This window comes from Bufo gargarizans, unplaced genomic scaffold, assembly GCF_014858855.1.
Source record: "Bufo gargarizans isolate SCDJY-AF-19 unplaced genomic scaffold, ASM1485885v1 original_scaffold_1081_pilon, whole genome shotgun sequence".
Lineage (NCBI taxonomy): Eukaryota > Metazoa > Chordata > Amphibia > Anura > Bufonidae > Bufo > Bufo gargarizans.
In genome coordinates, this window is record NW_025334227.1 from 256,838 (window position 1) to 283,573 (window position 26,736).

Genomic DNA, 26,736 nt, shown 5'->3' on the forward strand with positions numbered 1-26,736 from the left:
TCTCATATTGATGATCTATCCTGAGTATAGGCAATCAATATGTAAATTACGGAGAGCCCCTTTAATGCTTAATTCCATATGTGTTCTTTTATCATTTTCATGTCTTCAAATAGACCTCCAAGTTGAGGTCTTCAGTGGTAAAGCTGCCATGTGGTTATTTGAAATTTATGTGCCCAATTTTTCTTTTTGAGTCATTTAGTTGGAATTTTATGATACACAGCACAGAGGTAGTATATTGTGTGGTCAGTCCAATCTGGAGAAGTAATACATGTGGTGGCTCCAGGTATATACATGGCGGTATGTCCTCAGTTGTAAGAGATAGATTGACAATGCTGTTGACTGATCTTGTTACCCACTCGTTCTGTATGTTGTAGAGCGGTCTGATTTTTCCATAGACCTCATCCATTTTATATGATAGAAGACAAATAGAGCAGCGGCTATTACCAAGCATGCAGATAATGTCAGGTGGACTATATTCTGCCGAGTGTACCCGATATTGTCTGTGGGGCCTGAAAAAAAATGTTCAGTGAGTTTATTTTCATAAAGAACACACAAAAGTCTACTACAAGTTATATACCAGAGAGGTACCCAACTAGATGATTGTGTAGTTTATTGCTTAATTCGTATAATTTTTTGGGAAGGCAGTAGGGTCCAAAAAAGCAACAATTATTTCCATTATTTTTGGTTTACTGTGTGGTATGAAGTAACAAGTTGAATGTTATTAACACTTTTAGGGGGAATATTTTTTTTGCATTTTACAATTCTTTATTTTACAGGTCTTTATTAAAATGTTTAAGATATTAAGATAACTTTCTGGAGTCCCGTCATTTGGAGATCTGATCTCTGATAATAAACATAACAAATGCCGCTGACGTGTCCATAGCCTTTAAAGGGGTTGTGCAGTGGTTTAATATTGATGACTTATCTTCAGGACAGATCATCAATATCAGATCGGTGGGGGTCCGACACACGGCACCCCCGCCGATCAGCTGTTTGAAGGAATAGCAGCGGTCCAGTAAGCACTGTACAGAGCAGTCATAATTACATCGGTACTGTGATTGCTAGCCTCCATGAAGATTAATTGTTTGTTGGCAGCATATCCCTGTTTACATAGGGCAGTGCCCTACCGACAAATTAACATTTTACAGTCAATTATCAGGAATAAGCCATTGTACGAAGGTTTGTCCACATAACTGTCCCAGTCCTCATCTTGTAAAAGGTAGATGGATAGATGGGAAAGTGTACATGGATGTAGCAAACATTAACTTAACATTAAGATTTCATTCATACACAGCATTTTTTGGAAAAATGCCATTGCAGTTTTTCATGTAGTTTTTCTGAGCTAAAGCCAGAAATGTATCCAGCAGGAAGGAGAAGTTCAGAGAGCCCATGAGGACCCCAGAGGATGGGCATGGTAGTGGCCCTGATAAGATGTGTCTTGATGTACACCCTCAGGCCATTGCTCCCTGCAGTGGAAAGGTGATTTGAAGAATCAGGCGAGAAGTATAAATATAACTTGTGGTATACCCAGCAGTAGTATGTGCAAAGTGCAATTTCTGTACCCCAGATGATGGGACATGATGGTTGCTAAAATGGTACACCTCAGATGTGCTTTTTTGATGATAACTCTCTCTCACTTCTGGCTAGCAGCAATATGCTGGCACTTGTGGATATAAGTGTCTACTCTGTAATGCAGGCTTGGAGTTAGTCTGGCCTGGATGTAGTCTAGGTGGTGGGTGTCTGAACTGTATGCCTTCACCTGCAGCAGAGGCTGTAAAGCTGTAGTTGCTGTTAACATGCTGTAGCTTCTCAGATAGAAGTGGTTCTTCTAATCTCTTTGGAATAGTGGTCTGAACAAGGTCCCTTGGAGTAGGAGCTCAAGCATGTGCTTCCTTCCTCCACACTAACTAGATTAGGACTCCCCCTCCTGGCAGGAAATAGGATCAGCCCACTCCTACCAAGAAGGGAGGAACTGGGTGATTAAACCTGTCCCTGCCAACCATACCTCTCATGCTGGTGTACTGGGTGTAACAAGGCATAAATGCCTAACATGGCAAAGCAATTGCAGATACCCCCAGGTATGGGGTATTGTAGAAGTATGAGTATTTCCTTTATATTCCCCATTCCTTCTGAATCCAGTTCTAGCTTTGAGTAAAAAAACTGCAGCATTTTAAAAGAAAAAATACACTTTCCATATTAAATGCAGAACTGTAGTAAATCTTAACCTGACTTTTTCAAGGACTCTTGTTGTGGTGTAAAATTAACGTGTAATACATCTCTAGGGTTATGTTACACTTTCCTCAAAACTAAGGGGGTAATTTATCAACCTGGTGTAAAGTGGAACCCATAGCAACCAATCAGATTCCACCTTTCATTTTGGACAGCTAAATTCTTTCATGCTCCAGGTACTGGAAGAGGTCCTTCGAGAAACACTAGGTAATAGTGACCACAATATAATTATATTCCCCTAAACTATAAGAAGCAAACTCTGTCCGGCAGAGCAAAGACACTGAATTTAAAAAAGGCAAATTTCCCTGGGTTGAGGGCAGCATTTCAGGGCATAGACTGGGAGCAGCTACTGTCACATAATAATACTGAGGATAAATGGGAGAGCTTTAAATCCACATTGAGTAATTGCACAAAATGTTTTATTCCTTTAGGTAACAAGTATAAACAGCTAAAATTAAACCCCCTATGGCTTACAGCTACTGTAAAAAGACACAAAAAATGGCATTTAAAAAATACAAATCTGAGGGGTCAGCTGTAGCCTTTGAGGTTTACATAGGGCTTAATAAAATCTGTAAAAAGGAGATAAAATTTGGAAAAATACAAAGCAAACAGCAGGTGGCAAAAGAGAGCAAAACAAATCCCAAAAAAATCAATGGAGAGGTGACTGTGCATGTACGATGCGCTAACCTTCACTGCTATAGGAGTTCCGAAAATAGCTAAGTGGCCTCACTCGGTTATTTTCTCCCCATTCATAGCAGTGAATGGGGAGCTTGCAGCACATGTGCGGCATGTTCTCCTTCACTTCAGCAGCAGTATTCTGATATAGGTGTGGTCCCACCTCTGGTCTTAAAGAGGACCTTTCACCTGGAAAAACATTGTGAACTAAGTATCCTGACATATACAGCGGTGCCCAGGGATCTCACTGCACTTACTATTATCCCTGGGCGCCGCTCCGTTCTCCCGCTATGTCCTCCGGTATCTTCGCTCAGTAGGTTATAGTGGGCGGAGACTGTCCTTGTTCTGCTGGGCGTTTCCTCCTCCTAGGCTGTAGCGCTGGCCAATCGCAGCGCAGAGCTCACAGCCTGGGAGAAAAAAAGACAAGGGCAGACTCCTCCTACTATAATCAAGTCCCCTAAGTCTCCGCCTACTATAACCTACTTAGCGAAGATATCGGAGGACATCGCGGCGCCCAGGGATAATAGTAAGTGCAGTGAGATCCCTGGGCGCCGCTGTATATGTCAGGATACTTAGTTCACAATGTTTTTCCAGGTGAAAGGTCCTCTTTAAGTAAATATAGTTGGGACATAAACCAGTTGTGTGATCCCCTTCGTGACAAATTTTAACCTTACGGACAAATACACTTTTTCCTCTTCTGTGTTTCAGCAGTCTTAACTTTATTTTTTCAGCAATGTAGCATAAGACCTTGAAGTTTGTGGGAGTTGTGGTTTTTAGGAACCATTTTGCGTGGCATACAATGTACAGGGTTTTTTTAATTTATTTTTTGGGGAGGAAGAGCGAGCAAATGAAAAAAATAAAGCAATTTGACAATTTTTTTTACACGTTTATGCAGTTTAGCACTCTGTGTCAATAATATGCTAACTTTATTGTAAAGGTCATTATGAAGATATGAAATTTATATCCGTCACTTTTTTTTACAAAATAACTTTGTTTTGTTTCATCGCTTTTCAAAAGCAATACCTTTTTTATTATTATTATTCCATCAACAGAGCTCAGTGAGAACATTTGTGCTGGACTAATTCTTATTGGAATCTTTCAGGGATACACATCTGAGTTTTTAATCACTTCTTATTCTTTTTTTTTGGGGAGGGGGGGGGGACCAAAATCTAATTGTTCTTCTTCTTTTTTTTTTTTTTATGGTGCTTCCTACCATGCAAGATAAAGGAGTTGTTGTTATGTAGTATGAGTCTTTACAAAAAGGCAAGGTTAATTATGTGTAGTTTTTTTTTTACTCTTTTATTTTTTCAAAAATAAAAGCGTGTAACAGAAAAATGGGTTTCTAATTAAAACTATTTTAAAAAATGTTGCTAGATTTTATGTGAGGTCTTTTCTATTCACATTTTTTTTAGCCCCACTAGGGGATTTAGCCGTGCAATCCTTTGGCCGCTTCAGTATTCCTGCAATACTTCTCTACTGTTATGTGTTATGTCTGTCAGTGTATGGCTAACTAATGACTATTAGGTCCTGCCTAACGCAGAGTCTTATTAGGCTCCGATACATGGCAAACAATGGGTGCCATTGGTAAGCTTTTGGCTGCCACATTCGCACTTCACCATCCTATGTTTGTATTGCAGGGGTGCTGATGGGCTGACAGAGGGAGCTGCCTGTAAAACCCCTTAGATGCTACTGTCAGTATAGACTTCTGCAGCTAAGAAGCTAAATGGCCAGGATTGTGGTTAACTCTGATCCCAGCAGTTATAGAAGGGAGACGTTGCAGGAGAAGAGGTTGCTATTAATTAGCATCAAACTCAGATCCCTGAGCTTGAGAAAAGCATTAAAAGGATCCACCAAGAATGATTTAAAATGGCCACCGACGTCCTGTCCTAGAATGTGAGTAGGTCTGGGTGCCACCAGTTGCAGAGCTGTCTAGAGGTGTGAGGGGTCGGGGCCTCCTTACACATTACGCTCTGGCACTTGCATATGCTGTCAGGTTGTTTGGTCAGGATGACATATCATAGGAAGGATCACATCATTACCATCTATTGTAGATTAGTGTAGTGATCCCCCCTTCCCACTACCCTAGACAGCTCTGCAAGTGATGACACCCGGAGCTATTTTTATGTTAGAATCCTTATGTGATACTTTCATGTTTTATGCTTACTTGCTATAAATTTTATTGTGGATACTAACCAACCATGTGTATGCTTGATATTGAGTGACCCCCTACCAGTCTTTTACTCCATGATCCTGACATTAACTTCACTGATACACTAGACCACCAGTGATCCTGACATTAACTTCACTGATACACCAGACCACCAGTGATCCTGACATTAACCAAACCGATACAGTAGACCAGGGTTCCCCAACTCCAGTCCTCAGGGCCCACTTGCCGGTCGGGATTTAGGAGTATCCCACAGAATGAATACCTGTGGTAAATCCTGATGCAGGGACGCTAATTATATCAGCTGCCCAATACCTCGGAAGTCCTAAAAACCTGACTGGTAGGTGGGCCCTGAGGACTGGAGTTGAGGACCACTGCAGTAGACCACCAGTGATTCTGACATTAATAACACTGATACATTAGATTATCAGTGATGCTGACATTAACCATTTTCCTAGACTAGTAACCTTAAACCTGCGAGGATGATCTTATTTCCATCTCATACTACCAGCACATTTCAGTATTTATTATTCATCTGCCACCAGCTGTCAGAACACCACGTGCTAGGTTTTCGTGGCTGTCAATATTCTGTTTGTTTAGCAATTGTAAAGCTCTTGCATGTGTTGTCCACTTCCCATGGCACCTGTGCTCACCTAGGTTAAATGTATGATTGCATCTTAAATGCAGAAGCCTAGAATTTTGTCACATTAAAGGGCCCATAAATTATTTTTGGGGCCATGATGCCAGTTACATGTAGTGCTCCATAGTGACTAGAAATCAGTCGCACCCGTCCTTTTAGATCAGATGATGAACAGCTTTACAACCTGCATCAAGTTTTTCGATCATTTCATCTTCCTTAGAACTCATGCATTTTATGATGAAGGAAAAGAAAGTAGTCCTTATGTGGTCTCTGATGTATCATTACTTTGTAGAGTAATTACAACATCTCGTTCTTGTGTTACATCAACAGTTTCCGAGGTGAGACCTCATGGGTGGTTCCATGGGTGAAGTTTTGATTTATTTTACATGTGGAATGCTTACCTTTTACCAATATGTTAGACCAATTACTGATCTTCCTTGTAGGGTGTGTTAAGGATTTTACTTTGCAAGTATAATTCCCAGAATGCTCCAGGTGAGAAGTCTGAACTTCATACTTATTAGATGAATTAAATTCCCGTACCATCTGTCCATCTCTGTAGAAAGCAAACTGCACTTCTGTAGGCTTTGTGTGTGGATGAAGAGTTGTGTGACAGGTCAGGGTCAAGGCATCTCCTTCGAAAAATTCTTTGGTCACTTTTATATTTGGATGTGAGAATAGCTCTAAATATGAAAGAGATGGAAAATACATTACATAGAGTGATTTTACACTTTCAACAACACTGAATTCATTCATGGTCCAGAAAAGGGAAGAAGATATCAGATAATAGAACCGGTATTCATACTCGCCCTCTATCTGGATTGGTTCCTCTGCACTTTTCTTCCTCACTCTTCCATCTGTGGTTTGCACTTCACATGAATATTTCCCAGAATGCTCCAGCTGTACCATGGAGACTTCATAGATGTCCTTGTCGCCAGATCCCTGAACAATTCGTCCTTCTCTGTAGAAAGCAAATAGTATCTGTGTGTTTTGTCTGGGAGGATGGAGACTTGTCTCACATTTTAGGGTCATGTTATTCTTCTTAAAAACGGGATGTGGGGTCACTTTTATGGTCGGAGTTGTGAACAGCTCTAGAAAAAAACTAAGTGTTAACAATATAATATTAGGGTGATTTGCACTGGTAGACTACATTTCATAGACACGAGTAACATTTTGACATTACAGCAACATTGGAGAATGTAGAGAAGACTATGCATTTCATCCGGGTACAAAACATTTCTTAAAAATTGTGCCAAAAAATTCTAATTCGGGCTGTCCTAAATCACAATCCGATTTTACTGATACATGTGAAATAGAGAAGACGGAAAGAACTTAAGGTACAGCCACACAATCAGGATTTCTGGTGCAGTTTTGGAAGCCAAAACCATGAGCAGATTAAAACAAAAAAATGGAGAAGTAGTATCTGTTATTTATGCTCCCCCCCCCCCCCCCCCTTATGATCCACTCCTGATTTTGGCTTCCAAAAATGCACCAAGAAACCTGACCATGTGGCTATACCCTAAGCGTGAGATCGGCAGGGGAGCGACTCCCGGGACCCTCACCAATTTGCTGTACAACGACTCCACAGCACTTCATGAATGCTTATGCCTCTTCCTAGGCCCTGTGACCCCACTTTCATCTGTCACGTGATTTAGGCACAGCTCAGTCCAGTTTAAGTGAATGGGGCTGAGCTGCAATACCAAGCACAGCCACTATTGAACAGTCAGCACTGTACTTGGCAAGGCTGCAGCACTCCCAAAACTCTAGCAAGCATTACATTGATTGGTGAGGGTGCCAGGATTCAGACCCCTGCAAATCTGAAATTGATGACTTAGCCTGATGATAAGCCATCAATTTGAAAATCTTGGATAGCCCCTTTAATGGCCATGCAAGATTATTTGGCAAATGATACAGTCATTAACAAACTTCAAGGAGTTGTCACTTTCTGTGCAGCACAGCATCTCTTCCCTCATTACCATCCACCACCCTACCTGAGCTCTCCACAATGCTGCACCTCCATACATCTCCTCCCTCATTAACGTCTACCACCCTACCTGTGCTCTCCAGTGCTGCACCTTCATCCATCTCTTCCCTCATTACCGTCTACCACCCTACTTGTGCTCTCCACAGTGCTGCACCTCCATACATCTCCTCCCTCATTTCCATCTACGACCCTACCTGAGCTCTCCACAGTGCTGCAACTCCATACATCTCCTCCCTCATTTCCATCTACCACCCTACTTGTGCTCTCCACAGTGCTGCACCTCCATACATCTCCTCCTGATCTGTCTACCACCCTACTCGTGCTCTCCACAGTGCTGCACCTCCATACATCTCCTCCTGATCTGTCTACCACCCTACTCGTGCTCTCCACAGTGCTGCTCCTTCATACATCTGCTCCTGATCTGTGTCTTCCACCCTACTCGTGCTCTCCACAGTGCTGCACCTCCATCTCCTCTCTCATTTCCATCTACCACCGTACTCATGCTCTCCACAGTGCTGCTCCTCCATACATCTCCTCCTGATCTCTGTCTACCACTCTTCTTGTGCTCTCCACAGTGCTTCACCTCCATATATCTCCTCCCTCATTTCCATCTACCACCCTACTCGTGCTCTCCACAGTGTTGCACCTCTATACATCTCCTCCCTCATTAACATCTACCACCCTACTCGTGCTCTCCATAGTGCTGCATCGCCATACATCTCCTCCCTCATTAACATCTACCACCCTACTCGTGCTCTCCACAGTGCTGCACCTCTATACATCTCCTCCCTCATTAACATCTACCACCCTACTCGTGCTCTCCACAGTGCTGCACCTCTATACATCTTCTCCCTCATTAACATCTACCACCCTACTCGTGCTCTCCACAGTGCTGCATCTCCATACATCTCCTCCCTCATTACCATCTACCACCCTATTTGTGCTCTCCGTTCTGCCAGTGATCTAAGATTAAAATCCACCATAATCCGTACCTCTCACTCCCGTCTATAAGACTTTTCTCGAGTTGCACCTACTCTCTGGAATGCTCTGTCCTGGAATATCAGGTCAATTTCCAACTTCCCTACCTTCAAACGTGCCATAAAAACACATCTTTTTAGCCAGGCTTATCAAGCTTTCTAAAATGACTGTTTCCCGAAGAAACCCCTTCCCCACCACCTCCTGAGGCTTGGATGTGATCTATACCACTGCTTTCAGTACAAGAATGGCTTGACTACTACATATCACAATCAACTACCTTATGTGTCACTCCCATAGATTGTAAGCTCTTGCGAGCAAGGCCGTGACTCCTAGTGCTGTTAGGCTACTTTCACACTGCCGTTTTGGCTTTCCATTTGTGAGATCCGTTCATGGCTCTCACAAGCAGTCCAAAACGGAACAGTTTTGCCCTAATGCATTATAAATGGATGAGGATCCCTTCAGAATGCTTCAGTTTGGCTCCGTTCCGTCTCCATTCCGCTTTGGAGGCGGACACCAAAACGCTGCTTGCAGTATTTTGGTGTCCGTCTGACGAAACTGAGCCAAACGGATCCGTCCTGACACACAATGTAAGTCAATAGGGACGGATACGTCACTGACACAATATGGCACAATAGAAAACGTTTTGGTTATGTTAAAGATAATACAAACGGATCCGTTCTGAACGGATGAATGCGGTTGTATTATCTGAGAGAATGCGTTTGTGCAGATCCATGACGGATCCGCACCAAACGCAAGTGTGAAAGTAGCCTTAGCCAGTTATGTTGTGATGTATTTGGTTTCCTACATGAACCCTCTGAATTTGCAAAGCGCTGCAGAATATGGTGGTGCTATATAAATAAAGATTATTATTATTATTATTATTGGATAGAAAAGTCACCACAAATGTGGCTAATCTGATCTCAACCTGATACAGCAGTGAATCGTCAGGATACATGTTACTCCAATTGTGTTGTGCACATCCTGCCTGGATTTACCTTCTACAGATACAGAAGCTTCAGCTCCATGTACAGACAATGAAATATAATAGACTTCTTTTGTACATTTGTATTTCCCGGCACTTGTCCTGTCTACATTACTAATATGAAATTCCTCATCATCGCTCCCGTCTGTAATGACTTTGTTCTCCTTGTAAAACGTTGTCTGTTTTCCTCCATATCCAGGATAGTGGTGACATCGTAACGTCATCTCATCTCCTTCATAGACATATAGAGGGGTCTGCAGGATGAGCCATTCTGTAATACATAATGAGATAAGACAAGGGAACGTGTGTGATCTCTTATCAGTCCTGTTACCTGCTGTGTATAAGACGAGGGGACGTGTATGACCTCTTATCAGTCCTGTTACCTGCTGTGTATAAGACGAGGGGACGTGTATGATCTCTTATCAGTCCTGTTACCTGCTGTGTATAAGACGAGGGGACGTGTATGATCTCTTATCAGTCCTGTTACCTGCTGTGTATAAGACGAGGGGACGTGTATGATCTCTTATCAGTCCTGTTACCTGCTGTGTATAAGACGAGGGGACGTGTATGATCTCTTATCAGTCCTGTTACCTGCTGTGTATAAGACGAGGAGACGTGTATGATCTCTTATCAGTCCTGTTACCTGCTGTGTATAAGACGAGGGGACGTGTATCAAATCTTATCAGTCCTGTTATCTGCTGTGTATAAGACGAGGGGACGTGTATGATCTCTTATCAGTCCTGTTACCTGCTGTGTATAAGACGAGGGGACGCGTATGATCTCTTATCAGTCCTGTTACCTGCTGTGTATAAGACGAGAGGACGTGTATGACCTCTTATCAGTCCTGTTACCTGCTGTGTATAAGACGAGGAGACGTGTATGACCTCTTATCAGTCCTGTTACCTGCTGTGTATAAGACGAGGGGACCTGTATGATCTCTTATCAGTCCTGTTACCTGCTGTGTATAAGACGAGAGGACGTGTGTGATCTCTTATCAGTCCTGTTACCTGCTGTGTATAAGACGAGGGGACGTGTATGATCTCTTATCAGTCCTGTTACCTGCTGTATATAAGACGAGGGGACGTGTATGATCTCTTATCAGTCCTGTTACCTGCTGTGTATAAGACGAGGGGACGTGTATGACCTCTTATCAGTCCTGTTACCTGCTGTGTATAAGACGAGGGGACGTGTATCATTTCTTATCAGTCCTGTTATCTGCTGTGTATAAGACGAGGGGACGTGTATGATCTCTTATCAGTCCTGTTACCTGCTGTGTATAAGACGAGGGGACGCGTATGATCTCTTATCAGTCCTGTTACCTGCTGTGTATAAGACGAGAGGACGTGTATGACCTCTTATCAGTCCTGTTACCTGCTGTGTATAAGACGAGGAGACGTGTATGACCTCTTATCAGTCCTGTTACCTGCTGTGTATAAGACGAGGGGACCTGTATGATCTCTTATCAGTCCTGTTACCTGCTGTGTATAAGACGAGAGGACGTGTGTGATCTCTTATCAGTCCTGTTACCTGCTGTGTATAAGACGAGGGGACGTGTATGATCTCTTATCAGTCCTGTTACCTGCTGTATATAAGACGAGGGGACGTGTATGATCTCTTATCAGTCCTGTTACCTGCTGTGTATAAGACGAGGGGACGTGTATGACCTCTTATCAGTCCTGTTACCTGCTGTGTATAAGACGAGGGGACGTGTATGACCTCTTATCAGTCCTGTTACCTGCTGTGTATAAGACGAGGGGACGTGTATGATCTCTTATCAGTCCTGTTACCTGCTGTGTATAAGACGAGGGGACGTGTATGATCTCTTATCAGTCCTGTTACCTGCTGTGTATAAGACGAGGGGACGTGTATGATCTCTTCTCAGTCCTGTTACCTGCTGTGTATAAGACGAGGGACATGTATGATCTCTTCTCAGTCCTGTTACCTGCTGTGTATAAGACGAGGAGACGTGTATGATCTCTTCTCAGTCCTGTTACCTGCTGTGTATAAGATGAGGAGACGTGTATGACCTCTTATCAGTCCTGTTACCTGCTGTGTATAAGACGAGGGGACGTGTATGATCTCTTATCAGTCCTGTTACCTGCTGTGTATAAGACGAGGGGACGTGTATGATCTCTTATCAGTCCTGTTACCTGCTGTGTATAAGACGAGGGGACGTGTATGATCTCTTATCAGTCCTGTTACCTGCTGTGTATAAGACGAGGGGACGTGTATGATCTCTTATCAGTCCTGTTACCTGCTGTGTATAAGACGAGGAGACGTGTATGATCTCTTATCAGTCCTGTTACCTGCTGTGTATAAGACGAGGGGACGTGTATCATTTCTTATCAGTCCTGTTATCTGCTGTGTATAAGACGAGGGGACGTGTATGATCTCTTATCAGTCCTGTTACCTGCTGTGTATAAGACGAGGGGACGTGTATGACCTCTTATCAGTCCTGTTACCTGCTGTGTATAAGACGAGGGGACGTGTATGATCTCTTATCAGTCCTGTTACCTGCTGTGTATAAGACGAGGAGACGTGTATGATCTCTTATCAGTCCTGTTACCTGCTATAAGACGAGGAGACGTGTATGATCTCTTATCAGTCCTGTTATCTGCTGTGTATAAGACTAGGGGACGTGTATGATCTCTTATCAGTCCTGTTACCTGCTATGTATAAGATGAGGGGACGTGTATGATCTCTTATCAGTCCTGTTACCTGCTGTGTGGGCAGCAATCCCAGGAGGGGGAAAGTAGTTGTGATAGTGGCAAAGATGAAGGTGGTATCATTTTTGGTGGCAGTCCATAGCGGAAAAAGGATGGTGAAGTCAATGACCAAGCACATTTGGATACAATACATAAAGTCTCTCTTTGCTGAATAGATGATGGGAGTTGCAGTACATATAGCAGCAATAGGCACAGTTCTGAGGTATATTCCAATAGGCAGTGAAAATACTATGAATCCTCCCACAGCCTCTCTTTATAGTTCAACCTTCCCAAATAACCACAGGTGTGCAATTTTCATTGACACTTTCTGCAATGCCCAGTCTGCCTGGTACAGATACTAGGGTAGTGGGCTCCAGAGTCAATTAACCCTTTCCACTTGCACTAAAGTGTATGATCTCTTATCAGTCCTGTTACCTGCTGTGTATAAGACGAGGAGACGTGTATGACCTCTTATCAGTCCTGTTACCTGCTGTGTATAAGACGAGGGGACGTGTATGATCTCTTATCAGTCCTGTTACCTGCCGTGTATAAGACGAGGGGACGTGTATGATCTCTTATCAGTCCTGTTACCTGCTGTGTATAAGACGAGGGGACGTGTATGACCTCTTATCAGTCCTGTTACCTGCTGTGTATAAGACGAGAGGACGTGTATGATCTCTTATCAGTCCTGTTACCTGCTGTGTATAAGACGAGGGGACGTGTATGACCTCTTATCAGTCCTGTTACCTGCTGTGTATAAGACGAGAGGACGTGTATGATCTCTTATCAGTCCTGTTACCTGCTGTGTATAAGACGAGGGGATGTGTATGACCTCTTATCAGTCCTGTTACCTGCTGTGTATAAGACGAGGGGACGTGTATGATCTCTTATCAGTCCTGTTACCTGCTGTGTATAAGACGAGGGGACGTGTATGATCTCTTATCAGTCCTGTTACCTGCTGTGTATAAGACGAGGGGACGTGTATCATTTCTTATCAGTCCTGTTATCTGCTGTGTATAAGACGAGGGGACGTGTATGATCTCTTATCAGTCCTGTTACCTGCTGTGTATAAGACGAGGGGATGTGTATGACCTCTTATCAGTCCTGTTACCTGCTGTGTATAAGACGAGGGGACGTGTATGATCTCTTATCAGTCCTGTTACCTGCTGTGTATAAGACGAGGAGACGTGTATGATCTCTTATCAGTCCTGTTACCTGCTGTGTATAAGACGAGAGGACGTGTATGACCTCTTATCAGTCCTGTTACCTGCTGTGTATAAGACGAGGGGACGTGTATGACCTCTTATCAGTCCTGTTACCTGCTGTGTATAAGACGAGGGGACGTGTATGACCTCTTATCAGTCCTGTTACCTGCTGTGTATAAGACGAGGGACGTGTATGATCTCTTATCAGTCCTGTTACCTGCTGTGTATAAGACGAGGGGACGTGTATGATCTCTTATCAGTCCTGTTACCTGCTGTGTATAAGACGAGGAGACGTGTATGATCTCTTATCAGTCCTGTTACCTGCTGTGTATAAGACGAGGGGACGTGTATGATCTCTTCTCAGTCCTGTTACCTGCTGTATATAAGACGAGAGGACGTGTATGATCTCTTATCAGTCCTGTTACCTGCTGTGTATAAGACGAGGAGACGTGTATGACCTCTTATCAGTCCTGTTACCTGCTGTGTATAAGACGAGGGGACGTGTGTGATCTCTTATCAGTCCTGTTACCTGCTGTGTATAAGACGAGGGGACGTGTATGACTTCTTATCAGTCCTGTTACCTGCTGTGTATAAGACGAGGGGACGTGTATGACCTCTTATCAGTCCTGTTACCTGCTGTGTATAAGACGAGGGGACGTGTATGACCTCTTATCAGTCCTGTTACCTGCTGTGTATAAGACGAGGGGACGTGTATGATCTCTTATCAGTCCTGTTACCTGCTGTGTATAAGACGAGGGGACGTGTATGATCTCTTATCAGTCCTGTTACCTGCTGTGTATAAGACGAGGGGACGTGTATGACCTCTTATCAGTCCTGTTACCTGCTGTGTATAAGACGAGAGGACGTGTATGATCTCTTATCAGTCCTGTTACCTGCTGTGTATAAGACGAGGGGACGTGTATGACCTCTTATCAGTCCTGTTACCTGCTGTGTATAAGACGACGGGACGTGTATGACCTCTTATCAGTCCTGTTACCTGCTGTGTATAAGACGAGGGGACGTGTATGATCTCTTATCAGTCCTGTTACCTGCTGTGTATAAGACGAGGGGACGTGTATGACCTCTTATCAGTCCTGTTACCTGCTGTGTATAAGACGACGGGACGTGTATGACCTCTTATCAGTCCTGTTACCTGCTGTGTATAAGACGAGGGGACGTGTATGATCTCTTATCAGTCCTGTTACCTGCTGTGTATAAGACGAGGAGACGTGTATGATCTCTTATCAGTCCTGTTACCTGCTGTGTATAAGACGAGGGGTCGTGTATGATCTCTTATCAGTCCTGTTACCTGCTGTGTATAAGACGAGGGGACATGTATGATCTCTTATCAGTCCTGTTACCTGCTGTGTATAAGACGAGGGACATGTATGATCTCTTCTCAGTCCTGTTACCTGCTGTGTATAAGACGAGGGGTCGTGTATGACCTCTTATCAGTCCTGTTACCTGCTGTGTATAAGACGAGGGGACGTGTATGATCTCTTATCAGTCCTGTTATCTGCTGTGTATAAGACGAGGAGACGTGTATGACCTCTTATCAGTCCTGTTACCTGCTGTGTATAAGACGAGGGGACGTGTATGATCTCTTATCAGTCCTGTTACCTGCTGTGTATAAGACGAGGGGACGTGTATGATCTCTTATCAGTCCTGTTACCTGCTGTGTATAAGACGAGGAGACGTGTATGACCTCTTATCAGTCCTGTTACCTGCTGTGTATAAGACGAGGGGACGTGTATGACCTCTTATCAGTCCTGTTACCTGCTGTGTATAAGACGAGGGGTCGTGTATGATCTCTTCTCAGTCCTGTTACCTGCTGTATATAAGACGAGAGGACGTGTATGACTTCTTATCAGTCCTGTTACCTGCTGTGTATAAGACGAGGAGACGTGTATGACCTCTTATCAGTCCTGTTACCTGCTGTGTATAAGACGAGGGGACGTGTATGACTTCTTATCAGTCCTGTTACCTGCTGTGTATAAGACGAGGGGACGTGTATGACCTCTTATCAGTCCTGTTACCTGCTGTGTATAAGACTAGGGGACGTGTATGATCTCTTATCAGTCCTGTTACCTGCTATGTATAAGATGAGGGGACGTGTATGATCTCTTATCAGTCCTGTTACCTGCTATGTATAAGATGAGGGGACGTGTATGATCTCTTATCAGTCCTGTTACCTGCTGTGTGGGCAGCAATCCCAGGAGGGGGAAAGTAGTTGTGATAGTGGCAAAGATGAAGGTGGTATCTTTTTTGGTGGCAGTCCATAGCGGAAAAAGGATGGTGAAGTCAATGACCAAGCACATTTGGATACAATACATAAAGTCTCTCTTTGCTGAATAGATGATGGGAGTTGCAGTACATATAGCAGCAATAGGCACAGTTCTGAGGTATATTCCAATAGGCAGTGAAAATACTATGAATCCTCCCACAGCCTCTCTTTATAGTTCAACCTTCCCAAATAACCACAGGTGTGCAATTTTCATTGACACTTTCTGCAATGCCCAGTCTGCCTGGTACAGATACTAGGGTAGTGGGCTCCAGAGTCAATTAACCCTTTCCACTTGCACTAAAGTGTTTTGCCATAAACAAGCGTTACCTTACTGTCTTTATCCAAGCACAGCCTTGAAAGTAGATCTAAACCATTCAAAATGTCAGTTCTCTTTCTCTCAGGGGAAGTCTCTCTGTTCAGTAGGTTTTTTGTTGCATCTTTCAGTCTCGGGATGAAGGTTCCCTGGACTAGGTCTAGCTTTTAGCAGCTCACACTAACGTGCCCTTTCTCTAGGCCTGCTCAGCAAGGGGGTGGAACCAGCCCATCACCCGGGCAATTGCACCAAGATTGCCAGTTTTAACTAATTACTGCCCATAGACAACCATTGCTGATAACTAGTGCATAAGGGAATTGGTACATTAACAATAAATCACAACATTCACTCTGTAGCAGTGATCTTCTGGGTCACTGCATGTACAGTACAGACCAAAAGTTTGGACACACCTTCTCATTCAAAGAGTTTTCTTTATTTTCATGCCTATGAAAATTGTAGATTCACACTGAAGGCATCAAAACTATGAATTATCACATGTGGAATTATATACATAACAAAAAAGTGTGAAACAACTGAAAATATGTCATATTCTAGGTTCTTCAAAGTAGCCACCTTTTGCTTAGATTACTGCTTTGCACACTCTTGGCATTCTCTTGATGAGCTTCAAGAGGTAGTCACCTGAAATGATCTTCCAACAGTCTTGAAGGAGTTCCCAGAGATGCTTAGCACTTGTTGGCCCTTTTGCCTTCACTCTGCGGTCCAGCTCACCCCAAACCATCTCGATTGGGTTCAGGTCCGGTGACTGTGGAGGCTAGGTCATCTGGCGCAGCACCCCATCACTCTCCTTCATGGTCAAATAGCCCTTACACAGCCTGGAGGTGTGTTTGGGGTCATTGTCCAGTTGAAAAATAAATGATGGTCCAACTAAACGCAAACCGGATGGAATAGCATGCCGCTGCAAGATGCTGTGGTAGCCATGCTGGTTCAGTATGCCTTCAATTTTAAATAAATCCCCAACAGTGTCACCAGCAAAGCACCCCCACACCATCACACCTCCTCCTCCATGCTTCACGGTGGGAACCAGGCATGTAGAGTCCATCCGTTCACCTTTTCTGCGTCGCACAAAGACACGGTGGTTGGAACCAAAGATCTCAAATTTTGACTCATCAGACCAAAGCACAGATTTCCACTGGTCTAATGTCCATTCCTTGTGTTCTTTAGCCCAAACAAGTCTCTTCTGCTTGTTGCCTGTCCTTAGTAGTGGTTTCCTAGCAGATATTCTACCATGAAGGCCTGATTCACACAGTCTCCTCTTAACAGTTGTTCTAGAGATGTGTCTGCTGCTAGAACTCTGTGTGGCATTGACCTGGTCTCTAATCTAAGCTGCTGTTAACCTGCGATTTCTGAGGCTGGTGGCTCGGATGAATTTATCCTCCGCAGCAGAGGTGACTCTTGGTCTTCCTTTCCTGGGGCGGTCCGCATGTGAGCCAGTTTCTTTGTAGTGCTTGATGGTTTTTGTGACTGCACTTGGGGACACTTTCAAAGTTTTCCCAATTTTTCGGACTGACTGACCTTCATTTCTTAAAGTAATGATGGCCACTCGTTTTTCTTTACTTAGCTGTTTTTTTCTTGCCATAATACAAATTCTAACAGTCTATTCAGTAGGACTATCAGCTGTGTATCCACCTGACTTCTCCACAATGCAACTGATGGTCTTAACCCCATTTATAAGGCAAGAAATCCCACTTATTAAACCTGACAGGGCACACCTGTGAAGTGAAGACCATTTCAGGTGACTACCTCTTGAAGCTCATTAAGAGAATGCCAAGAGTGTGCAAAGCAGTAATCAAAGCAAAAGGTGGCTACTTTGAAGAACCTAGAATATGACATATTTTTAGTTGCTTCACAATTTTTTGTTATGTATATAATTCCACGTGTGTTAATTCATAGTTTTGATGCCTTCAGTGTGAATATACAATTTTCATAGTCATGAAAATAAATAAAACTCTTTGAATGAGAAGGTGTGTCCAACCTTTTGGTCTGTACTGTATATTAGTGAACTGGTAGAATTACTCACCATTACTAACATCCAGTCTAGCGGGGTCGCTTATTTCTCCAGTACTGTTCTGACATCCGTAATTTCCACTGTGTGATGTTCCAGCATTTTGTATTGTATAGGATTTTCCACTGTGCACTTGCACATGGTCTTTGTACCATATATAATTCAGATCTTCTCCTCTAGTAGCCTCCACATCACAGGTCATTGTTATAGACTCCATTTTGAATATCTTCTTGTAGTTTGGAGTGAAGGTCACCACAGGTCTGATGGAGGCTCCTATAAGACATCATGTATTACACTGAGGAATTGTAGACAGTCTTTTCCGAGAACCAATCAGGTACCAATCAGGGCAATCTCTCCCCCTTTCTTCCTCCCAGTGTCATGTGATCATCCTTCCTTTTTCTCTCTCCTGGTATTTCCCTGCCAATTCTCAAAGTAAAATGGCTCTACGCGTAGTTTTATGTGGTTTGTCTGAAGGAAATCAGGAAAACATTGGATTCAGTTTGCAACTAAGTTTTTGAGAAATTCGGAACCAATCATTTTAGTTCAGAATCGATTCCCTCATCCTTACCCCATACATATTAGAATATTGTCAGCCAGCCCCCAAGTTTTTACTGCTTGGTGTTTGTTAAAGGCGTTTTCTGGGATTTTCATATTGATGTCTTCTCCTGATTACCAGGTTGGTGAGGGTCTGACCCCTGGCACCCTGGTAAGCTCTATTATAAGGTCGTGGAGCTGAGCTGCAATACCGGGCACAGCCTCTATGTAATGAAAGGCACTGTACTTCAAGGAGGACGCGGCACTCACCGGAGCTGTGGTGATCGCCGTAGCTTCCTCAAACAGCTGATCGGTGGAGGTGTCGGGTGTCAGGCCACAGCCAATCTCATATTGATGACGTATCTTGAGGGTAAGCGATCAATATAAAAATCCCACAGAAACCCTTGAAGGGAGAACTCGACCGAAAGCCAGAAAACGGAGAAGTAAGCTTTTCAGTGAAGGTTTCCTCAACTTTATTGAAATAATAAGTCTATGTACATCTTTAATGTAATAGCTACACCAGGACCTGTATGTTAATCCTTGTAAAATACCACAATGGTGAGAACATGGACTAAACCTCCAAGTATGAACTTACACAGCACATTGTGTGATACAAGTGACCTCACGGTTCTCCATATATAAGGTTCTATTATAGAGAATAAAACATGAAAGGATGAAGCTTACCTTCTTGTAGGAGAACCAACCCTGTAAAACAGAAGAGAAGTAGCATTATCAGGCATATAGTCCTGGTTCATTGGAGGTTGTTGCTACTAGTGTTGAGCGAATCGAAGATTTGCCGCAAAGCCAAATTCCTTGTGCTTCGTGGTAACAAATCAAATTTCCCTAAAATGGCGGTAAAAAAAATAATTATACTCACCTCATCCATTTGCGTGCGAAAACTTTGCCGAGGCCATCTTGATTGAAGATCCAGCGCAAAATCTTGTGCGTGGTGAAGTATGATGTCACCTCGCCGGCCAGCGTGATGACATCATCACACACACCGCGTGAGATTTTGCGCTGGATCGGATCTTCAATTAAGATGGCCACAGCGGACTCTTCTTGAGCAAATGGATAAGGTGAGTATTTAAATTCTTCATCATTTCAGATGCTGCGATCAGCTATGAACATGGCATCTGATGGGTTCAATGACTGGGGAGCAGCAGTGTGAAATTCGGCGAAGCAGCCGAATCAAAGTTTTGAGAACTTTGCTCACCTGTAGTTGCTACCCTTAGTGTAAATGCATAACTAGTATTAGTGTAACCCAACAGGAGGTATAAGACCAGCACAATGTCCACTCACAGATGCTTCTATAGGTGTAGCTGTTCGTGCTTGGAAATCTAGAGTCGGTTAAACCAAGGTCCACACCAACTATCAGCAATCTCTCCACACCTGCACCCAAAAGAGATATTAACTACTGTACCTTTTTGTTGGCCACTTAAATTAATATTCAGAAACAAATTAGCTTTTTAGCTGGTAAATAAAAGTTGAAGAAACACTATACCTAGAATTATCTAGGGTCTTCCCTGAAAGAGATGACATCTGGATGGGAGCATATGTTGTTCTAGAACCTGAATATATTTTTCTGCATTGATGGTGCCTTTCCAGACATGCAAGCTGCCCATGCCACACGCACTCATGCAACCCCATACCATCAGAGATGCAGGCTTCTGAACTGAGCGTTGATAACAACTTGGGTTGTCCTTGTCCTCTTTGGTTCGGATGACATGGCGTCCCAGATTTCCAAAAAGAACTTCGAATCGTGACTCGTCTGACCACAGAACAGTCTTCCATTTTGCCACACTCCATTTTAAATGACCCCTGGCCCAGTGAAAACGCCTGAGCTTGTGGATCTTGCTTAGAAATGGCTTCTTCTTTGCACTGTAGAGTTTCAGCTGGCAACGGCGGATGGCACGGTGGCTTGTGTTCACTGACAATGGTTTCTGGAAGTATTCCTGAGCCCATTCTGTGATTTCCTTTACAGTAGCATTCCTGTTTGTGGTGCAGTGTCGTTTAAGGGCCCGGAGATCACGGGCATCCAGTATGGTTTTACGGCCTTGATCCTTACGCACAGAGATTGTTCCAGATTCTCTGAATCTTCGGATGATGTTATGCACAGTTGATGATGATAGATGCAAAGTCTTTGCAATTTTTCGCTGGGTAACACCTTTCTGATATTGCTCCACTATCTTTCTGCGCAACATTGTGGGAATTGGTGATCCTCTACCCATCTTGGCTTCTGAGAGACACTGCCACTCTGAGAAGCTCTTTTTATACCCAATCATGTTGCCAATTGACCTAATTAGTGTTAATTGGTCTTCCAGCTCTTCGTTATGCTCAAATTTACTTTTTCCAGCCTCTTATTGCTACTTGTCCCAACTTTTTGGGGATTTGTTGACACCGTGAAAATTTAAATCAACGAATTTTTCCTTTAAAATGATACATTTACTCGGATTAAACGTTTGATCTGTCATCTACGTTCTATTACAAATAAAATATTGACATTTGCCATCTCCACATCATTGCGTTCAGTTTTTATTCACAATTTGTTTAGTGTCCCAACTTTTTGGGAATCCGGTTTGTAATTATAATTTTTATATTTCAATTGCATATCTTGAAATAATAAACCATTACAGAATGATATATAATAATAATAATAGTAATAATAAATTTCAAAATATGTGAACATTAAATACTGGTACGTTCCTGCATAGTTTAACATACTGGTAAAGAATTGTATACGTCCCTCAAATTGAAAACTAACACTGCCTAAATAGAACGTTAAAATAAAAAGAAATAAGCCTTTATTGTACAGTTAAATTTAAAATTGGAATCAGACATTAAAGCTGGCGGACGATACGGCCGTCACAGCGCCGATATGCTGCTAGCCTGCGCGCCACCCTGTGCGGGCATTTAATGTTATATGCTCAACCAATCTGATACTTACCTTCTCCTGATGAAGTGCGGGTTTACTACCGCACAGAAACACGTTGAGCAGGAGGGAGGCAGCAGGGGCCGGTATACAGGGTTGTGGTTGTGAGAAGCGTATAGGTTGATACAAACCTCTACAACTCCTGTAACTGGCTCCAATAGGCAGTGATCAGTAGCACAGTGTCAGTGTCACGTGCTAGCAGGCATTGTGTACTGTGTTTAAAAGCTACAATAACAATATAGTAACACTGCAGCTTGTGCGCGCTGACACCGTGTTATTTAATTTTAGGGTATAGTGAGGCAATTTATCTATTAGGTATTTATTTTCTGATAGTAAACAGTTACTGTGATATAACAGTGCCCCCTCCCCCCTCTACCAGTCGGGGGGACACCCTAGCCGGAGTCACTATTTCTAAGAGTGTCGGATTCCAATTTTAAATTTAACTGTACAATAAAGGATTATTATTATTATAATGTTAATGTTCTGTTCAGGCAGTGTTAGTATTGTCATGGACGGTGTACAGGAAACAAGACAAAGCAACATGCATATATGACTCACTGGATCCAAAGCTAAGGAACCAAGAGGGAGACCCCTGCACAAGACCTAGCACTTTCCCTGGCTGCTCAGCCTATGCAAAGATCCCAAAGGTGGATGGTTGCATATCCACGTACCTCGACTATATAACCCCTGAACACCCTACAATAGTGAGGGGGCACGACCACCGGCTCCCTACACCAGAAATGGAGGGAGTCAGGGTCACCTGGGATCCAGCAAACAGAAAATAACAGATAAATGTACAGCACTTAACTTTGTAGCAGACTGGGAAACAGGATCAGCATGCACACACACTCCAGGAAGAAGTATAAGCCGCCCAGTAATGCATTATGGGGAGGAATTTAAAGGGAAGCAATCAGTCCAACTACATGACAGCTGAGAGAGGCTAACGAGATGAGGAACTGGGACCACAACAAATAAAACTCAAGGAGGAGGTTCTGAAAGGCTTCTGTCAGAGCTTTTCAGCTGTCTGGTTGTGACAAGTATGTTCCTACATAGGCCAGCTTTTCTTCTTTTATTCCTATAAGGTGTAGTTACTGTGTTTGCGTATCTTTTGCTTATTATTTTATCTCCATTCTGAAGCCAGGCTGTCCATGAACGAGGACATGTATTTCTGTCCATCAGACACAGGGACAGGACTTGTGAAGTTTATCAGAGCCTGAAATGAGCCATGCACTTGTAAGCCGGACAAGATCAGGACAAGAATCAGCCTCTACCAATGGAACATACTGACTAATACCACCGTGAGAGAGTGGCCAAGAGTGATACCATTCCCAGCAATATGTGGTCGTGATAATTATAGCTATGTCCTCCATAACTTCAGTTTTAAAAAGCTGAAACCAGATCTTACAAGCCCAATATATTTGAATAGTACATAGTAATGGAGTTATAGGGTGAGTGTGCACATCTGACATTATGCACTGTGCACAGTGATATACAGTACAGACCAAAAGTTTGGACACACCTTCTCATTCAAAGAGTTTTCTTTATTTTCATGACTATGAAAATTGTAGATTCACACTGAAGGCATCAAAACTATGAATTAGCACATGTGGAATTATATGCATAACAAAAATGTGTGAAACAACTGAAAATATGTCATATTCTAGGTTCTTCAAAGTAGCCACCTTTTGCTTTGATTACTGCTTTGCACACTCTTGGCATTCTCTTGATGAGCTTCAAGAGGTAGTCACCTGAAATGGTTTTCACTTCACAGGTGTGCCCTGTCAGGTTTAATAAGTGGGATTTCTTGCCTTATAAATGGGGTTGGGACCATCAGTTGCGTTGTGGAGAAGTCAGGTGGATACACAGCTGATAGTCCTACTGAATAGACTGTTAGAATTTGTATTATGGCAAGAAAAAAGCAGCTAAGTAAAGAAAAACGAGTGGCCATCATTACTTTAAGAAATGAAGGTCAGTCAGTCAAAGAAACTGGCTCACATGCGGACCGCCCCAGGAAAGGAAGACCAAGAGTCACCTCTGCTGCGGAGAATAAGTTCCTCCGAGTCACCAGCCTCAGAAATCGCAGGTTAACAGCAGCTCAGATTAGAGACCAGATCAATGCCACACAGAGTTCTAGCAGCAGACACATCTCTGGAAAATAGTAGTGAGTTGTAGTGGCTCACTGCTTAGTAGTTTCAGGGTGGTGCTGCAAGCTCATATAGAGGGAATCACCCCACCCTCTGTTAAAAAGTGAATGTAACAATAGAAAAATGAGCGGGCACTCATACACTTGGCAACCAAATTGACATATGCAGAAAATATTTATTATTAAATCCCCATAAAATTCAAGTAATAAAAATAATAAAAACAGTGTATTATAGCAATGACATACAAAAACTACAATCACATAAACTATAGTAGATATAATAGTATAGTCGATATTGTATTGAATGATAAAATATATGATAATAAAATATTCGATACTAATCTATAGTCGATAAATTCACTGATATGAATCACACACCAAAAACTTCAAGTATTGTCCAGGTCTTATATATGCTGTTATTGTGAAGGGGGAGGTAATTCCTCTGTGACTCTATCCCAGATTGGGGAAATGAGTGTCACTTTAAATATTGTAGGTGTATTTCCCCTGGGAACGTAATGTATTCATAAAATGTCCACAGGAATCCTGATAATGTTGGAATAAAAGTCTCTTATGGCATTTCCTTTTAAAGTCGAGGTAAACTTTAAATCGGTATTTGGCTTACCGTCTGGTGTCGGCTGTCTCCCTGTTGCTTGAGTGGAGCTTTAAATGTCTGCCGGCTTATTTAATCGCTCCTTCCAGCAAGCTGGTTCAAATTTCGCGGGAGTTCCAAAGATCGCGGGAGTTGACACTCTGTTCCGCAATTTCCTTCGGTACAGCTTTTCGACGATAAAAGTAGTACTAGTTGTTCCTTTACTGTAAAAAATTTTGTAAAAATTCCAACATTATTCCAACTTTTTATTCCAACATTATCAGGATTCCTGTGGACATTTTATGAATACATTACGTTCCCAGGGGAAATACACCTACAATATTTAAAGTGACACTCATTTTCCCAATCTGGGATAGAGTCACAGAGGAATTACCTCCCCCTTCACAATAACAGCATATATAAGACCTGGACAATACTTGAAGTTTTTGGTGTGTGATTCATATCAGTGAATCTATCGAATATTTTATTATCATATATTTTATCATTCAATACAATATCGACTATACTATTATATCTACTATAGTTTATGTGATTGTAGTTTTTGTATGTCATTGCTATAATACACAGTTTTTATTATTTTTATTACTTGAATTTTATGGGGATTTAATAATAAATATTTTCTGCATATGTCAATTGGTTGCCAAGTGTATGAGTGCCCGCTCATTTTTCTATTGTTACATCTCTAGAACAACTGTTAAGAGGAGACTGTGTGAATCAGGCCTTCATGGTAGAATATCTGCTAGGAAACCACTGCTAAGGACAGGCAACAAGCAGAAGAGACTTGTTTGGGTTAAAGAACACAAGGAATGGACATTAGACCAGTGGAAATCTGTGCTTTGGTCTGATGAGTCCAAATTTCTGATCTTTGGTTCCAACCACCGTGTCTTTGTGCGACGCAGAAAAGGTGAACGGATGGACTCTACATGCCTGGTTCCCCCCGTGAAGCATGGAGGAGGAGGTGTGATGGTGTGGGGGGGCTTTGCTGATGACACTGTTGGGGATTTATTCAAAATTGAAGGCATACTGAACCAGCATGGCTACCACAGCATCTTGCAGCGGCATGCTATTCCATCGGGTTTGCGTTTAGTTGGACCATCATTTATTTTCAACAGGACAATGACCCCAAACACACCTCCAGGCTGTGTAAGGGCTATTTGACCATGAAGGAGAGTGATGGGGTGCTGCGCCAGATGACCTGGCCTCCACAGTCACCGGACCTGAACCCAATCGAGATGGTTTGGGGTGAGCTGGACCGCAGAGTGAAGGCAAAGGGGCCAACAAGTGCTAAGCATCTCTGGGAACTCCTTCAAGACTGTTGGAAGACCATTTCAGGTGACTACCTCTTGAAGCTCATCAAGAGAATGCCAAGAGTGTGCAAAGCAGTAATCAAAGCAAAAGGTGGCTACTTTGAAGAACCTAGAATATGACATATTTTCAGTTGTTTCACACTTGTTTGTTATGTATATAATTCCACATGTGTTAATTCATAGTCTTGATGCCTTCAGTGTGAATCTACAATTTTCATAGTCATGAAAATAAAGAAAACTCTTTGAATGAGAAGGTGTGTCCAAACTTTTGGTCTGTACTGTATATGATGGGACATAGGCTGCAGCTAGTAACTTGCAGTTATGGCCTCTATTTATATGACATTATTGCACCCCCTCTTGCTGCTCACCATCAGATGGGGACTGAAATACATGAAGATCTTGGTACTTACAGAGTAAGAACACGGACGTCTCTGGGGACATGATGGATGGACGGAGACGATGCTGTCGAGTGTGAAAGGAGAAGTTGATTTTTGTCAGTATCTTCTTGTAAGGAAGTAAGGGGAGTATCTACATCGTTCCCGTAGAAGTGAAAGAAGCGGTGCACCGACATGCACACTATGGTTCTATTCAGAATTGAAGCTTGCCCCCCCTATTCTCAGGTCGATGTGGGGTCCTAATGGTTGGACCACCTGCAATTCCATATTTATTCTGTGTATAGGTAATAAATACATTTTGTGGGTTAACGCCTTTAATAAACCCCAGTAAGTTATAGTATTAAGCAGTAAAGCAGTTCGTTTATATGCATTCAGCAATATAGTTAGTGAAGCTAAATAGATAGGTAGATAGTCTAACACCTGTTAGTTGGCATACTTGGGGTGCATTTACACGACTGTATGTATTTTGAGGTCCGCAAAATGAGGATCCGCAAAAAAACAGATAACGTCCCTGTTGCATCCGTTTTTTTGCGGATACATTGTAACAATGCCTATTCTTTTCCGCAAAACGGACGGTAAAAATGCGAATCGGCACAATAGGGATTATGAAGTGATGTGTTTTAAAAAAAAAGTTTT

General features: G+C 42.7%; 1 protein-coding gene across 1 annotated transcript; it reads right to left on the minus strand.

Moving 5' to 3' along the window:
- Nucleotides 1-348: 348 nt before the first annotated feature.
- On the minus strand, nucleotides 349-26,218 carry LOC122922952 (high affinity immunoglobulin gamma Fc receptor I-like). Its single transcript, XM_044273729.1, has 7 exons — nucleotides 26,116-26,218; nucleotides 19,401-19,421; nucleotides 18,198-18,455; nucleotides 9,666-9,923; nucleotides 6,518-6,799; nucleotides 6,113-6,391; nucleotides 349-509 (listed from the first exon to the last, which is right to left on the minus strand). Exons 1-7 carry the CDS (start codon nucleotides 26,144-26,146, stop codon nucleotides 349-351), a joined length of 1,290 nt encoding a protein of 429 aa, XP_044129664.1. The 5' UTR covers nucleotides 26,147-26,218.
- Nucleotides 26,219-26,736: the final 518 nt, after the last annotated feature.

Coding starts and splice junctions, on each gene's coding strand:
- LOC122922952 (XM_044273729.1), bottom strand. CDS start 26,146: ATGTCCCCAGAGACGTCCGTGTTCTTACTCT. Junction 19,422..26,115: donor GACGTCCGTGTTCTTACTCT/GTAAGTACCAAG, acceptor TCTGTTTTACAG/GGTTGGTTCTCCTACAAGAA. Junction 18,456..19,400: donor GTTGGTTCTCCTACAAGAAG/GTAAGCTTCATC, acceptor GATGTCTTATAG/GAGCCTCCATCAGACCTGTG.